We start from the raw sequence: 16890 nt of genomic DNA on the forward strand, positions 1-16890 counted from the left end.
TTGGGAGTTTGGCTTGAATCCTGATTTTCTGTGGGCTGAACACGTGGCACATTGCCTTCACCATGGCTGCTGTAGAAACGAAGGATGGAAAAAGTGAATTTTTCTGAAAATGGGACTGCATCATCAGTACATGAACCCTGTGCTGTGTGCTCTGGGATGACCCTGCAGCCTGAGCCATCCTGGGATCCTGCAACAGCAACAAATCCCAGGAAATCAGTGCTCAGGAGCTGGGTGAGGGCAGCTTTTTCAGCTTTCCCTGCCCTTTGGGTGCCACCTGAGGCTCCCAAGAGCAGGACACAGGCTGCAGCTCACAGATATTTGCCAAGTTTGCACTTGTTGCAGAGATTTGTGCTCAGCAGGGTTTGAAATGCCCTGGGGGCTGGGAGACTCTGCCTTGACAGCCAATATTATGGTGACTTAAGCCATAAATTGTTGGAGGGTAGAGAGTGAGTTTGCTGAGGAAATGTCACTGGTTGATTGATCATGTGGGGTTCTTTTTTCTTTTTTAAGTGTCCAGTGTTGGCTTTTTGGGAATCAGGACTTTGGGCTGTCCTGCTCTGGCAGTTCTGGCTCTTCCTGGTGTGTTTGTAGTGAATTCTCTGGGATAGCCATGGGCATGTGAGGATCTTGGGCATTTAAAAACCCAAAGCTGTGTGTAAGAAATAGAGTTGGGCAGGAAAGGCCTTTTCTGCTGTGACACTTTACTGTTAAAAAGGTTGGATTTGGGCACAGAGACTCTTTGGGGCTTTTGAACTCAAGTAAGGAACCCATGATGGAAATAATCCTGAGGGTTAATCAACACCTTCCAAGTCCCCTCTGAGATTACAGGATGCCTTGAGGAGCAGTTTTTTTGGAGGGAATGGCTGATCCCAGGGGTTGCTGGAATTTGAGGTGCAGATACAGGCTCCAAGTGCATCAGCAGCATCAGTGGCACTGACCTGCACGGGCTCAAAGCACCTTGGATTTCTGTGGGACTGGGATCATGGTTTAGCATCATTCCTTGTAAAAGTGATGTGCTGAGAGGAATCCTTGGCAGGATGCTGGGGAGACAATACCTGTTACCCTTGGCTTCACTCACAGGGGGCACCCGAAATACTGAGCTGATTTCAAAGAATCTTTGGGTTGGGAGGGCCCTTAGAGCCCATCTCATTCCACCCCCTGCCCTTCCAGGGATCCAGGGCTTCTCTGGGAGTTCCACTCCAGAGAATGGAAGAATTTCCTTCCAATATCTGAAGCTGTTCCCCCTTGTCCTGTCACCACTGCTGTGGCCCAGATTATGAATTCACTGGGGTGTCAACGTCACTTGCAGGGATATTCTTGATGTGCAAGCAGCTCCCTGCAGTCACTGCAGGCTCTGTGTGGAAGAGAAGCATTTCTGGGATGAAATGTTATTAATTATGCATCGAGGTGCGTGTCTCTGTTGAATTGAAGCTGCCTCCCAGGCTCCACTCTTCCTCCCAGGCTGGATTATTGGAACGTGGTGTGGGAAGGGCAAACACTTGAAGGTTCTGGTTTTCTTTTGAGGGTAAACACTTTAGACTTTAAATAAACTAGAAACCACTCTGAGCTTGCTTTAAATTGCCAGTCACAGCTCCTGCTTGTGGTTCCACTCAGCAGTGTTAAATAGTGCTATCTGTTACTGCTGCATCAAGAGGGCTGAAAACCATTGCATTTTGTTCAGCATCTTTTTTTTAAACCAATTAAAAATCTTTTCTGAAATGCCTTGAAGAGAAGAAAATAAACCACGTTCTCCTGGGTCTTTAATTCAATCAAGTTTGCCTGTGTTGTGCAGGAGCAGGGACTGGGGGATGGAAAGGCTGAAAAGGGCTGTCTCAGCAGGGAGCCAAGCAGCAGAAAAAGCCTTCCCTGAGAACTGAGCAGCAGCAGCTCCCAAAGCCCCGGCTGCTTCATCTACATGCAGAGTCACACGGGGCCTGGAGGCTGGGCCCAGCCCCAGCGAGGTTTCACATGTGCCTCCCTGCTGCTTCCCAACAATCGCCTGCCAGGAGGGAGGGAGGGACCTCGGCATCCCCAGCGAGCCCCAGCGGGCTGGGCAGGCTCGGGGAATGTCTGCCTGGGCAAGGAGCCCTCCAGGGGACACCCCTGCCCTTGGGGCTGCCCTTGGGCCCCTTCCTTCCAGGGGACACCCCTGCCCTTGGGGCTGCCCTTCCAGGGCCCCTGTTCCCTTCCCTCCAGGGGACACCCCTGCCCTTGGGGCTGCCCTTGGGCCCCTTCCTTCCAGGGGACACCCCCTGCCCTTTGGGCTGCCCCTTGAGCCTCTATCCCCTTCCCTCCAGGGGACACCCACTCCTGGGGCTGCCCTTGGGGCTGTCCTTCCATCACTCCCAGAGCCCCCAACCCTTTTTCTTGAAGGGAGACCCTCTCCTAGAGCTGTCCTTTCTATTGCCCCCTGACCCTTCCCTCCAAGGGACACCCACTGCTGGGGCTGCCCTTCCACTGTCCCTTGAGCCCCCAGCCCTTTCCCTCCAGGGGACACCCACTCCTGGAGCTGCCCTTGGGGCTGCCCTTCCATCACTCCCAGAGCCCCCAGCCCCACTTTCAAAGTCAGATTCATGCCTGGGGATGTCCTTCCACTACTCCCAGAACCCCCAACCCTTTTTCTTGAAAGGAGACCCACTTGTGGGGCTGCCCTTCCACTGCCCCCAGAGCCCTCAGCCCCTTCCCTCCAAGGGAACCCAATCCTGGGGCTGCCCTTCCATCACTCCCAGAGCCCCCAGCTCCACTTTCAAAGTCAGATTCATGCCTGGGGATGTCCTTCCATTGCTCCCAGAGCCCCCAACCCTTCTTGAAGGGAGACCCTCTCCTGGGGCTGCCCTTTCTATTGCCCCCTGAGCCCCCAGCCCCTTCCCTCCAGGGGACACCCACTGCTGGGGCTGCCTTTCCAGAGCCCCCAGCCCCACTTTCAAAGTCAGATTCATGCCTGGGGCTGCCCTTCCATCACTCCCAGAGCCCCCAGCTCCATTTTCAAAGTCAGATTCACGCCTGGGGCTGCCCTTCCACTGCTCCCCAGCCCCTTTTCTCACTGGGATACTGGAGGCTTTGAAGGTTACAGGGAAATAATTTCCTTGTTTGATGCAATCCCAGATGCATTCCTGATCCCACATCAGTCTGACTGAACTGGAAGCAATTCCAGTAACCAGTGATGTTACTTTTATGTGCACAAACCTGGGGAATTGTGTTTCCCCCTTTGCATGTGAGGAATTCCCAAGACCCCAAACACAAGGATAAAGCTGTCCAAGGATCCTGAGCAGCTGGTGGGTGACAGAGGCACCTCAGTGTCACCAGGGCCTGGTTCCAGCAGAGCTCAGGCTCCCCTGGCCTGGGGCTGGCTGGATTTACTGAAATTCTGTACTTGGGGGCTGCACTGAGTGTTGAGGCTGCTCACAGGAGGGTCTGTAACTGTGTCATGGTCTGGATCCCCCTGGGCAGGGGTGTGCTGCCTGCTGGGAATGGCTGCTAGGAATGCTAGAGATATCTGTCCTGGAAAATTTAGTTGGTTCCAGAGGCTTCTTCAAGTCCCACAGTTGTGTGCATGAGAACATCCTTCAGTAAGGTAAAACCCCTGCAGCAGAGGGCTCATCTTCTTCTAGAAGCACAGAGGGACCTTGGGCTCCAAATTGGGGCATTTTGCCTAAAAATGGACAGGATGAGTGCAGGTCTAAGGCTGTGCCTGTGTGTGATCTCTGGTGATGGAAGAACTGGGCTGGAAGTGCTGTGGTTGTGAATCTGACACCAAATGCTCTCAAGCTGTTCCTCCTCCTTCCTTGGTGATTGACTGCCATGTTCTGCCTGATTTTTGGGAGTTTGGCTTGAATCCTGATTTTCTGTGGGCTGAACACGTGGCACATTGCCTTCACCATGGCTGCTGTAGAAATGAAGGATGGAAAAAGTGAATTTTTCTGAAAATGGGACTGCATCATCAGTACATGAACCCTGTGCTGTGTGCTCTGGGATGACCCTGCAGCCTGAGCCATCCTGGGATCCTGCAACAGCAACAAATCCCAGCAAAGCAGTGCTCAGGAGCTGGGTGAGGGCAGCTTTTTCACTCTGCTGGCTTTTCCTGCTGCCTCCATAACTCCTGGGGCAGGCAGTGCTGCCCTGGGGGTTCTCACTTGTTTGTTGGGCTGTCTGAAAGCTGGAGGAGCTCGAGGGACTGCTGCCCTGTCAGGTCACTGTGGCTGCTTTCCAGGGCTCAGGTTGAAAGCAGGGAGTTGAAGGCATGGCTTCTGTTGAGGAAAAACAGGGAAAAATCAGGATCTTTTGGGTGAAGCTGTTAAAAATTTGAAGCACTTTTGAGGAGTGGCCATCTGTTCTGAGGAGCTCCCATCCACGTCAGTGGTTCAGGGACCTGGGAATAGATTTTAACAGAGCTATCTAAAAATTGCTGATGGATCTGCCCTCTGGAATCTCATCCTGGTGCTTTTCAACCTTGTTAAGCCTTTCCATTCTTAGCACTGTGCGTGCTTGAGTCCAGCTGAGCTGTTGGTGGGAGCAAACACCCTTGGGTTCAGTTTATTTGATGGTTGAGATTCCTTCCTGTGCTCCCTGGTTTCTGTAATGATGAGCAGCAGCCTCTCCCTCATCCCCTCTACACCAGCTATGAATTTATAAACCTCTCTGTTTTTACCAAGGATCTATTTTGGGAAGTTATTCCCTGTTTCTGACCTTTCTCTGATTTCTCCAACTAAACAGAATCACAGAAACATGGAATGGTTTGGGTTGGAAGGGACCTTAAAGCCCATCCAGTGCCACCCCCAGGGACACCTCCCACTGTCCCAGGCTGCTCCAACCCTGCCTGGCCTTGGGCACTGCCAGGGATGCAGGGGCAGCCCCAGCTGCTCTGGGCACCTGTGCCAGGGCCTGCCCACCCTGCCAGGGAACAATTGATCCCAATATCCCATCCAGCCCTGCCCTCTGGCAGTGGGAGCCTTTCCCCCTTGTCCCCAGTCCCTCCCCAGCTCTCCTGGAGCCCCTTTAGGCACTGGAAGGGCTCTGAGGTGTCCCCAGGCCCTTCCCTTCCCAGGAAATGATGGATTTGAAGCTGTATTTGGAACAGGAAGGAGCTCCTGGATCCACATGGCAGAATGATGATCCTGTTTTGCTCTTTTCTTGTTCTAAATCTGTCCCAGGGGTCACACACAGAGTGAGACTGAGCTGCTGTTCCCACAGAATCCCCACAGGGAGCAATGCCAGTGCTTCCCTCAGTGTCACAGGGCTTTAGAGCCCTTTCTGTGTGTGCAGCCACCTCCCCCTGCCCTGCTGCCTTTGGGTCCAGCTGGCTCAGGGTGCCACTGCCCAGGTTGGCACTGAACTGATCCTTTAGGGAGTTTTTTTTGGGTGAGTCCAGAGGGTGGGCAGCTGTCCTGGGAGGAGGAATGTGTCATCTGGGCAAGGAAAGGCTGACAGTGACATCAGTCATGGACACCTGAAGTGCCAGCAGGTAAAACTCCCTCACTGTGGCGTTCCTGTGCTGCCTGTGTCCTTCCCTGGTGAAACTCCAAGCTAAATTCCATTTTTATTGTAGTCAGGCACAGATTTCATTAATGTATGAGGGCAGCATCCCTCAGGCAGCCTCTCTGAGGTAGTTATCCCTTGATTGATGCCTGATCAGTGTGCCAGGCTCTGTACACATGCTGGGAGCTATATTTGGGGAACAGACACTGCCTGGGTGCAGCTGAGCAGTTTTTTCCCCTCTTAAATGCTCATCTTTCATGGGAAACTGTTATTAACACAGCCCCTTGCCCAAGCTGTTCAGGATTTTGAGAGTTTCATTCAGTAATGAACAAGTTTTTAGGAGAAGCAGATGGGTCTGGGTGTTCCAGCACTTGCAGGAGGGGTTGTTCTGTGTTTTAGAGGTCTCAGTCCTGGTCAGGAGTCTGTCCTTGGCTTCCTCTGTGCCCTGGTACCTCAGCTGTGTGGCAGTGAAGCTGTTTGGGGAGCCAGGGCAGTGCCCAGGGCAGCACCCTTGAGGTGGGCACTGACATTTCCTTCACTCCTGGAGCCTCACCAAACTTTCTGAGGGGGGTCCTTGTCCAGCCAGGCCCTCCCAGCCCATGGGGTCCCTGTGCACTGGGACAGAAAAGGGCTGATGATCCTGCCTGACAATCCCAGGAGCTCCTGCTATCAGCCAGTATTGATCAGTGTCCAAACCCTGCCCAGGGGAATTCAAATAGCAGTGGGAAGGGCTCTGCAAGGTGAACAAACAGCAGTGGATTTGCATTTGCAGCTGATGTTTTCCACAATTTGCTCTGTTATTCATAAACCCTGTTAGTGCCTGGGCTGACTCTGTGCACTCTGCATTGGGAATTGGAGCCTGCAGGACAGTGGGACTGGCCTGGACAGCTGCAGGGGGAACTCAGGGACTCACAGCAGCCTCTGCTCAACAGCCTGAGCTGGAAACCCACTGGAACTGCCTGTGCAGGAGCAGGGAATTCACTGTACCCACAGATCCCTAAAGACTGGCTGTTCCCCTGAGAAGTCATTTGTAATTCAGCTTTTGGGAGTGGGAGTTTGCTCAGGCTTTTAAATTTAATGAGGATCCAGCTATTTATAATGCTGGTTTCAGAAGGAGCTGTGAGTGTGGTGGGGCTTTGTGCACCACAATTCTTGGACCCTGTTGGTGGCATTGCTCCGAGAGCTGATCCCGTCTCCTGTGGCTGCTCTTGGCCCCTTCAATTACTGCCACATTTAATCCAATTAATTTTGTTTGAAGTGGGTTTTTAAATGGCCATTTATCATTTGTAGTGAGCTGAACCTTCCCCAGGCTGGTTCTCTCCAGGTTTTCCTTTGCTGACTGTGGCTCCTTTGCCTGGCCAGGGTCGCAAGCTCCTCATCATCGGCACCACAAGCCGCAAGGACGTCCTGCAGGAGATGGAGATGCTGAATGCCTTCAGCACCACCATCCACGTGCCCAACATTGCCACAGGGGAGCAGCTCATGGAGGCTTTAGAGGTGAGCAAAAGTTCAAGGATGACAAAAGACTCCAAACTTGAGGGATTTTGCAGTAGCTGTGTCTGGTAACGCCATCCCGCTTGTCATCGTGTCATAACAGAGCAGCTCTGAGGCTTTAAATTTGCTTTTTAATGAATGAAATGAAGGCAAAATTAGGGAACAGTAGGTCTGGGGAAGGGTTTGTGGTCTGGATTGAAGCGTTCTACGGGCAGGGAAGTGGGTAATGAGTATAATTGGGGCACTTAAACTGAATGTGCCCAGAGGCTGCTCTGGTGGATTGGAACAGCATCAACTGAAGGTGTTTGGTGCTGAGGAATTACAAGTTCTTTATAAATTCCTGCCTTCAGTGCCCCTTTATTCTGTGCCCTAGTGGGAGTTGTAGTGAGTACTGAAGGCTGTTAAAATAAACTGAACAGGCAAATCTTTGGTGCCACTGGCAAACTTGTCCCAGTGGTGGTGTCACCAAAGCCTGAGAGACACAGAGACACTGAGACACTCCCGAGGCACAGAGACACTCCTGCAGCAGGTGTGGAAACTCCCTGTGGCCTGAACCATTGTTTCCTTGTAGACCCTGGTCTGGAGAAGACCTGGAGTGCAGCATAAAGGCACAGCACTAACTGTTGGATAAGGGATATTATGGAAAAAACCATGGGGGAATTAAAGATTTTTTTTTCTGTGTTTTGCCCTGACTAAGATACATTGCAACAAATTTTCCCTCTCAGCTAGTAAATGCTTCCAGCTTCCCATTGCCTTTGTCCCAAGGTAGGTACCATTATTGCTACTCTCAGCCTCCTGTTGTTGATTTTTTAAACTGATTTTCCCCCCCAGCTCCTGGGTAACTTCAAAGACAAGGAGCGCAGCACGATTGCCCAGAACGTCAAAGGGAAGCCGGTGTGGATTGGGATCAAGAAGCTGCTGATGCTGATAGAAATGTCCTTACAGGTAGGAATGGCTCTGGGCTCCTAGAGCACTCCTGGAGGTTCCCTTCTCTGCAGAGCCCTGGTGTTGGTGGCAGCCTTTGCATTGGTTTCATTGGGAAAAGAGTTGCAGTGAGGGGAAATGTTCAGAACAAAGCAATCACCACAGCTCGGTCCACAGAGATCTTGAAATCCCCCCCTCGTGCCCATGGGCTGTTCAGAGCTGCACTTACAGAGCATCTGGCTATGGGAGGGGTTGGATTAACTCACCTTTCATGGAATTTCTTTTCTTCACCCAGCATGTTAAGATTGCAGATAGCAATCACCTCAGGTTTTTGGTTGTTTTTTTTTTTTTAAAGAAGAAGGTGCCTGTACAGGTGTATGTGCTCTTTCCCTGAAGAAGATAAATCTGTCAGGCTCTTCAGCTGCTCTTCTCTTTATTTACCACTTTCAGCACTTTAAAGAAAATAATTGCAGAGGGTAGAACTATGCAGCTCTGAGCCCTCCCCCGCAGCAGCACCCATGCCTGGAGCCAGCCAGCAAGCTCCTGCTCATGCTGACACGGGCTGAGGGTGCAGCCCTAATCCTCCCCTGACATCCCAGTGCTCCCCCAGCCCCCCCTCTGCTCCCATCAAATGGATTTAGTGCAGCTGAGTGAGCTGTTCTCAGATCTCCCTCTCAGAGGCAGGGCAGAAGTGAAGAGACTTGTAGCTGAGAGCTCAGAGTCGTGTACCCCTCTGTTCACTCCTCACAATTCTGTTAAAACTTGCTCAGCTCTGAGGATATGCTCTGACTGCATGTCACCTCAGGGAATAAAGTCATTTATCTAGATTACTTTTTCCTCTTCTTCCTTGGCTTTTAATTCCATACCTGGAGGCAAGTCAGTAAGTCATTGCTCACATGTATGAAATGGATTTAAGGGGTGCTGCCCTTCAGGGGCTGCTGGGCTCTGCCCTGCTCCCTGAGCCCTGACAATGGCTCCCTTCTTCTGCCTCAGGATGTGCTCTTGTGCTGCTTTCTCCTGAAGTGCTGGCTCTTTTCAAAGCTGCAGGGTTGGAGGGTCTGTAAATCATGGCAGTTGTGAGGTGGCAGTGCTGAGCCAGCCCTGTGCCCATTCCTGGGGGACACTTCTGGGCACCACAATGTCATAGGGATAGAAAGGAATTAGGGACTGTCCAAAGGAGGGAGCTGAGGGTGGGGAAGGGTCTGGCAGGGCCACAGGAGGAGCAGCTGAGGTCACTTGTTCAGCTGGAGCCGAGTGAGGGCAGAGCTCAGTGGGGCTGCAGCTCCCATCTCTGCTCTGGGACAGGGACAGGAGCCAGGGAATGGCTGGAGCTGGGCATGGAGAGGGCTGGGTTGGATATCAGGGAAAGGTTCTTCCCCCAGAGGGTGCTGGGCAGGGAATGGTCCCATCCCTGAGGCTGCCAGAGCTCCAGGAGAGCTTGGACACCACTCCCAGGGATGGGATTTTGGAGTATCTGTGCAGTTCCAGGGGCTGGGCTGGACGATCCCTGTGGTCCCTTCCCACTGAGAATGTTCCATGATCCTGTGACACAGAGTCCTCCCTCTGCTGAGGCTGTGCAGCCAAGCTCCTCTTGGGTGTTAATTCAGCAGACCATGGCTGTGTAGGTGAGTGCAGGAGCAGCCAGGCTGGGAGGAGACAGCTGGGACTGTGCCTGTCACTCTGATATTTTATCAAAAATCCCTTCACCAGGATTTCTCCTTCTCCTGGGAGGCTGGGAAGCCTCAGCTTCTCCGTGTTTTGCTCCTCTGGAATGTGATTTGGAGAATTGTTTACCCAGCATGTGAATTGTTTTTAATTAATGGCCAATCACAGCCAGCTGGGTCAGACTCTCTGAGTCTGTCACAGGTTTTTATTCTCATTCTTTTCCAGCCTTCTGATGTCTCCTTTCTTTAGTATAGTTTTAAAATATAATACAATATAATATAGCATGATATTATATGATATGATTAATATAATATAATGTGATATAATATAATGTAATGTAATATAATGTGATATAATATAATGTGATATAATATAATGTGATTTGATATAATGTGATATGATATAATGTGATATAATATAATGTAATATAATATAATGTAATATAATATAATATAATATAATATAATATAATATAATATAATATAATATAATATAATATAATATAATATAATATAATATAATATAATATAATATAATATAATATAATATAATATAATATAATATAATATAATATAATATAATATAATATCAGCCTTCTGAGAACTTGGAGTCAATTCTCATCTCTCACCTCATCCTGGGGACCTCACAACACCACAATATGCGCCCTTTCTAACACACTGAGCATCACACATGAAGTGCTGCTGCCACTGTCCCCAGGGCCACTGAAGGTGTCCCTTTGCTGCCCACGGAGGGCTGGCAGCAGGGTGGGTCCTGCTCTGGCACTGGCTTCAGGTGGTTGTGTAACAGCAGAGGTAGCAGCATATGGCAGCTAAATATGAAGCAGTTCTATTCCAAAAGGTCTGAGGTGTTTCCATGACTCCATCTGCTGAACTGCTATAAATACAGGAGAGCAGGGCAGGCTCTCAGGGAGCAGAGCTGGGATCTGAGCACTGAACCCACAGAGAGCTGGGATCTGCCAGGCCCTGTCAGGAAAGCACAATTGCACTGGGTAGGAAATGCAGCACTGCATCTTGTTTTCACTGAGCTGTACACAGCTTTTCAGAAGGAGATTTCAATCTGAAATCACTTAAGAATTCCAAGGGATGGATGAAATTTCTCAGAATTCAGCTGATTAGATGCCAGGTGACTGAATTCTTTGTAAAAAATGTGCACATTTTGTCTTCCTCTGAATCTAGTGGTGGGTTTTGCTTTGGTAAAGCAGTGACCCCACCCTCAGCTCCCTGCAGGGATTCCTGAGCTGGTCACATCACTGCCAGTGTGTTTCACACTAAGTCACAGAGAACCAGACCCTCAATATCAAAATCCTTTCTTGGGATACCTGGACTGCTCTGGTGCCCTGGGTGAATTGTCACCTTGTTTATGAGATGTGTAACCCCACAATTTCTGGCAGCCTAATTTCCCCCAAACTCTGTTATTGCAGTTCTTTGCTCTCTTCAATGTCCAGCTCCTTGTGTTTTGTGTCACATCCTTTGGCCATTTGTGTACACTGAGTATCCTGGAATGGTTCTGTTCTTGTTCAAACAAAGCCTTTGGTCTCTGGGTCCACTCAGGGTTTGCCATGTGAATCCCCAGGTGTTTGCAGTGCCCTTGGCTGCAGGACAGGGCCACCTCCAGTGCTCTTGGGTCCCACCTTGGCTTCGCCCTGCCCTGGCTGCTGCTGGGTGTTCTCTCCATGGTTCCTCCTGCTTCCTCTCCCTGTGTTGTTGCTCTTGGACCTTGCTGGCAGCACTCCCAAAGCCAAGGTCTCCTCCTGAGCCTGGATGAGTCAGGAAATGTTCCCAAAAGCCCCTTCTGGCACCTCCAGGCATTCCTGATTTGGTAACTTCTGTTTAGCATAAATAAAGCTTAATCAGCATAAATAAAACTTAATCTAAGCTGCTTGTCTTTAATGTATCTTAACTTTCATAACTGGCAACTTTGAAAGATCACCAGAGAATATTGCTTGCTTTATTTTAAACCAAACACTGCACCTGGATGTGCTGAGGGTTTGGGGTTCATGGCAGGTTTTCAGGGGGCTCATCACATATTGGTGGAGGATCTTCTTCTCTGGACTGGAGATTAACAACCTCCCTTCAGTTCCTTTGTTTCTGGAGGGTCCTGGATGTCCTGGGGATGCTGCACCATCCATGTTCTTGTCACCTCTCTGAGCTCTGTTCCAGAGAATCTCCCCCCAAGTTTGGCAGCAGCATTTCTGTTTCCCAGAGCACCAGAGGCTGTGTCCAGGAGTCCTGACCCTGCTGCTCCTTCCTGAGCAGATCAGCCTCTGGGGTTTGTGCCTGCATTTTTAATAAGCAATTTGATCAAGTTTGAGTTTTCAAGTTTTCAAATTGCAATTGTTTTCAGCTGCCAGCTGTATTCTTTTGGACAGGGAGCTGTGTGTGCAGGTAAATGCTGTGTCTCCCCAGGAGCCAGTGCAGGTTATGGACTCAGTTATGGACTCAGAGGGCTGAGAGGCAGCATCTTCCATTTGGGAACTGAACACTGGCCTTGGCAAGTTTGAATTCCAGCTGGTGGCTTTAGAACAGATTTTCTAAGGATGACAAGAGATTTGTCTCACTCTGTCAGGTCACACTGGGTTTTTAGCAGAACTCTCTGGCTGGACCTTTGTTATTTCCTGCTTGTGATGACTTTCCTAAGGTTTCCCCTCACTGGTCTGTGGAGCTCTCAGGGATGCCCTGGGGGGATTTTTGGGGTGTCTGTGCAGGGCCAGGGGTTGGACTGGATGATCCTTGTGGGTCCTGTCCAGCTCAGGACATTCCTGATTCTGTGCTTTCCTTTTTGGCACTAATGGGGATCTGTTTGGTGTTTAGATGGATCCTGAGTATCGGGTGAAGAAGTTCTTGGCTCTTCTGAGAGAAGAAGGAACGTAAGTACTTTTATTTTAAAGCAGTGCTTGAATTCTCCTTTTCTGCTCAGAAATGAGCCTGCAGTGGGGTGGATCTGCTCTCCTTGTTGGCCCCTCTGTATTGTCAGAGCTGTATCTGATCAGTTCTTAGAGCAATTTGGGAGGGGGGAGCTCCTGAAAGTTTGGGAACCTGCATGCCTGAATCCTCTGCTTTTCTGAATTTATCCTTAACTTTTAAAGTATCTATGAGATATTGGGCCAAATTTTACCTTTCTTTAATTTAAGTAAATCAAAAGAGATTCTGCTTGAGTTAAAAAATCTGGAATTTTGGTTTCTTGTGTCTGCTGTCTGAGAGAAGGATGTCCTACTCTTTCCCCATAGGTGCCACAGGGAGTAGTTGAGCCCAGTGGGACAGTGGCATCTCCTAGAGAATGACTTTCTAATCATGTAGGGCAGTACCTGTGCTGGGGAAACTCACACCAAACTATCTATCCTGGCTCCATGTGAGTGGGTTCCAGTGTGTGCTTGATGCTTTATACATGTGCATGATGCTTTCCTGATGGATTTGGCTTCTTTTGCAAGAGTCCCTACCCTAGACTGAAGGTGGACCAAGTGCAAGATCAACAGCTGGAAAAGTGACCAACCTGGAGAACAAACACTGGGATCTTTACTCTTCTGGACAAAGTGAAACGCTCCCCTGATCCCCAGAGCCCCATGTGGAACCTGCATGTGTAGTGCAATACTTTATTCTTTATTCTTTGTCTTTCATACCCTGATGTCACGTGGAAGTGTCTCCTGGAGCCCTGTGCTTCTGTCTCTGTATTTTGGGGTGAGCAGGGGGAATGTCCTGGGAGCTTTGGGGCTGACCCTCACTTGTGTCCAGCATTCCTGCAGTAGGAAAGAGATCCTGGCTTCTAATAAACCTGCCAGTCTGGTGGAGGGAAGCTGAAGCACTGCTCTGTGTGATCCTGGTCAGGTGAAGGCTTTTTGTGGTGCCACCCCAGCCTTCAGTGAGCTCTGAGCCCACAGACAGAGCTCCAGCAGTGCCTGGATGCTGCACCCTCTTCATTTATATCCTGGTGGGATTGGGCACTGCAAGAGGGCAGGGAAGTGTTGATCAGAGTAGTAGAAAATTTCCAAATCCAGTATTTAAGGCATCAAACCTTGTTGTTAATCCAACAACACTTTTAGCAATGCTGGTTCCAGCCTCCAGCTCTTCCTGAGTTCTGTAGTTGGCAGCTTTGGTATCCTCCAGCCTCATTTTATCCCTTTTTCCTGCCATGTTACCAAAGGTTGAAATTCCTCCTTAGAGACAGAGAGGAAGCCAAGCTCTGCAGGTGCAGGAGATGTGTGTTGCCATGTTTTTGCACTGAAATAAAGGAATGTATCAAACCTTTGCTCCACGCTCCTTCCCCTGCTCCTGTGGCCTCAGGGAGATGCTGAGGCTGCTCCCCTGGGCTCCACTCCTTCCAGAAGGTTCCTGGAACATACCTCAGTGTGGTGGGGCATGAAATCAAAGCCATTTAGCAGATGTTAGTCAGTGTAGCTTCCTAACCTCGAGCAGACCCACTGTAAGGGCTAGCAGGGTATGCAGGGGGTGTTCCCAGGGAAGGAGGGTCCCCATGTCCTTCCAGGTCCTGTTGTCCTCAGCGTGCTCACAGCAGTTGGAGTGTTCCAGGCACTCCACTCTGCTCCTCTGGCAGTGCTGGTGTGTTGTGATGCTCTTGTGAGTCCCAGTGGTGGCTCCCTCTCATTTTTGTGTAGGATCTTGTGAATTTATTTGTTCCTCCCTTCCCTCTGCCAGTCCAGGTGACAGCAGCACACAGTAACTTATATTTCAGAGTAAATGATGTAAACATTATCGTGTCTGTGTCCAGAACTATATTGATGAATAAATATCTGGTTTAATTGCACATTCAATGGATTCAATAAAAAGCACAACTCCTTGTGATGATCTGTGACTGCTGCTGGTGTTTGTGAGGAGCAGAGCTGCTGCAGCCAGGGGGGGCTCAGGGTGTGGATGGATTGAATTTAGCCCAGCCTGAGCAGCTCTTACCTCTTACTCTGACAGAAATTAAGTGAGAGGATTCTACTCCAGCCCATTCTGGAGCTGTGTGGGCCCTGCAGGGCTGAGGAGGCTCTGTGTGTGTGGGGTGGGGGTATCCATGGAAATTTTTCATTTCCATTATTCATGGAAAGTATCCCACCCCTGGGGAAGGCTGGAAAACCAGGCTGGGCTGCTGGGTGGGCCACCTGAGCCACTCCAAGCTCTGTTCCAAGATCTGAGGTGTTCCCTGCAGGTGGCACAAGGGAAGGGCAGCAACTTCCCACCACCTGTGTGGCTCCTGCTGGCAGGGAGGCTTTAAATCTATAATAAATACACAATATTGCTGTCAATGTAAGGGTTGGACTCTTCACCCCCTTCCTTACTGTGTTTCATCTTGAACTTTCCAGAAATGTGTCCCTGAAGTGGAGTTGTTGACCAGAGGCAGATTGGAAGGTGCTGGGATGGGTTTGGGGGCAGGGTGTGGGGTGGAGGGAGGTTTGGGGCAGGTGGGCACATGGGAGAGCTTCCCCCCAGAGCTGTGGAGTCCAGAACCCTCCATGGGCCAGGTTCTCTGGTGAGGTAGGACATGCCAGGGGTGGTGGCACCTGCAGAGACACCCTGGCCATGCAGGTGGGTCCGTGGGATGGCCTTGTGAGTAATTGTGTGAATAATCTGTGGATCAGGGCAAGAATGTGAGTGATTCTGTATTTATTTTGCCCTTCAGACAGGTACATTGGAGGCCAGTGCAGTGGAGAATTGTGTGCACTTAAAGCATTGCTGATGTGAGGGAGATGTGGCAGAAACAGCCACAGAACTATTCATGGACAGGAGAACAGGTTTTTATATGAGAAAATGTGGACCTTGGTCTGCCCAAAGTGTTGGAAGGGGATTCAGAGACAGCCTGTGACATGTGGGGAGTGTGCAAAGTCTGGAGCCTGCTTGGATCCATTGCTGCATTTGATCTTGATCTATTGATTAATTTGATCTTGATCCATTGCTTCATTTGATCTTGATCTGTTGATTAATTTGATCTTGATCCATTGATTAATTTGATCTTGATCCATTCCTTAAGTTGATCTTGATCCATTGATTAATTTTATCTTATCTTGGTCCATTGCTTAATTTGATCTTGATCCATTGCTTAATTTGGTCTTGATCCATCGATTAATTTTATCTTATCTTGATCCATTGATTAATTTGATTTTATCTTGATCCATCGATTAATTTGATCTTATCTTGATCCATTGATTAATTTTATCTTGATCCATTCCTTAATTTGATCTTGATCTATTGATTAATTTGATCTTGATCCATTGCTTCACTTGATCTTGATCCATTGATTAAGTTGATCTTGAGCCATTCATTAATTTGATCTTGATCCATTCATTAATTTTATCTTATCTTGATCCATTGCTTAATTTGATCTTGATCCATTCCTTAATTTGATCTTGATCTATTGATTAAGTTGATCCATTCATTAATTTGATCTCGATCCATTAATTAATTTGATCTTAATCCACTGATTAAGTCTCTTCCAACCCAAACCACCCTGGGATTCCATGGCTGACCCTCAGAGCCAAACCACACAAGCTGGCAAGTGCATATTTTTGAATTTTTACCTTTTCTTTAATGATGTACCACAAAAAAAAAAAAGGAAGTTGAAATATATTTTTCTCCAAATATATATATTTATATAATATATAATCTTAGTTAACTCAAGTATATACATTGTATAATAAATAATGCTTATAAAAAGAGAAATTTTCTGAATATAAAATAAAAAAAAATCGACCTCTACAACTTTATACAAAACTTTGGATACAGCAGATTGATGGAAAAAGATCTTCCATTCAGTGCTAGAATACCTGGCTACAGTAAAATAATTACAAGGCAATAAATGTTCTATTTAATATTAAATACCTTTTCTTGATTAAAAAACAAACAAAGAAGGGATTTTGTTTAAAGTCGGGTCCTGGGAGTCTTTCCATGGGATTTAATATATACTTTAAATAGATGCATATCAGGGGATGGCGTGGCTCTGGCTGGGGGAGGCTTTTGGAGCTCTCTGGGATTTGAATTTTTGGGAGCAAAGGCTCCTCTGAAGGGGGCCTGGAGCTCTGCATGGGAGGGACCTGGGGTTCTGCTCTGCCAGAGCCAAAGGCTCTGTCTCTCCCCTTTATTGCTCTGTGCAGCTCCAGGGGCTGCTCATTCCCAGGAAAAGAGAGATTGGAGCAGCAGCCCCAGCCCCAGGGGCCACCATTCCCTGGAGTTCCCTGCCTGGGGTGGGTTTGAGCCTGGCTCTTGGTCCTGGAGCCCCCCAGGACAGGGGGAATATTTATTTTTTAATTTCACAGGTCAGTCCTCCTGGAGAAGGTGAACCCAGAGAGAGGGGATGGCCTGGGGAGCAAGGGGGGACAAA

General features: G+C 49.0%; 1 protein-coding gene across 2 annotated transcripts in view; it reads left to right on the forward strand.

Moving 5' to 3' along the window:
• NSF (N-ethylmaleimide sensitive factor, vesicle fusing ATPase) overlaps positions 1–14378 on the forward strand; it is an 81646-nt gene extending 67268 nt beyond the window's left edge. The window contains exons 18-21 of one of the 2 annotated variants that reach the window (XM_036398726.1): positions 6838–6972; positions 7801–7914; positions 12390–12445; positions 12806–14378. In XM_036398726.1, coding sequence (XP_036254619.1) covers positions 6838–6972; positions 7801–7914; positions 12390–12445; positions 12806–12821 — 321 coding nt within the window. In that variant the 3' untranslated portion in view covers positions 12822–14378. The remainder of the gene's footprint in view (positions 1–6837; positions 6973–7800; positions 7915–12389; positions 12446–12805) is intronic. The other variant, XM_036398725.1, reaches the window with a different exon arrangement.
• The last annotated feature ends 2512 nt before the right edge of the window (positions 14379–16890 follow it).

The sequence above is a fragment of the Molothrus ater genome, chromosome 27, assembly GCF_012460135.2.
Source record: "Molothrus ater isolate BHLD 08-10-18 breed brown headed cowbird chromosome 27, BPBGC_Mater_1.1, whole genome shotgun sequence".
Classification (NCBI taxonomy): domain Eukaryota; kingdom Metazoa; phylum Chordata; class Aves; order Passeriformes; family Icteridae; genus Molothrus; species Molothrus ater.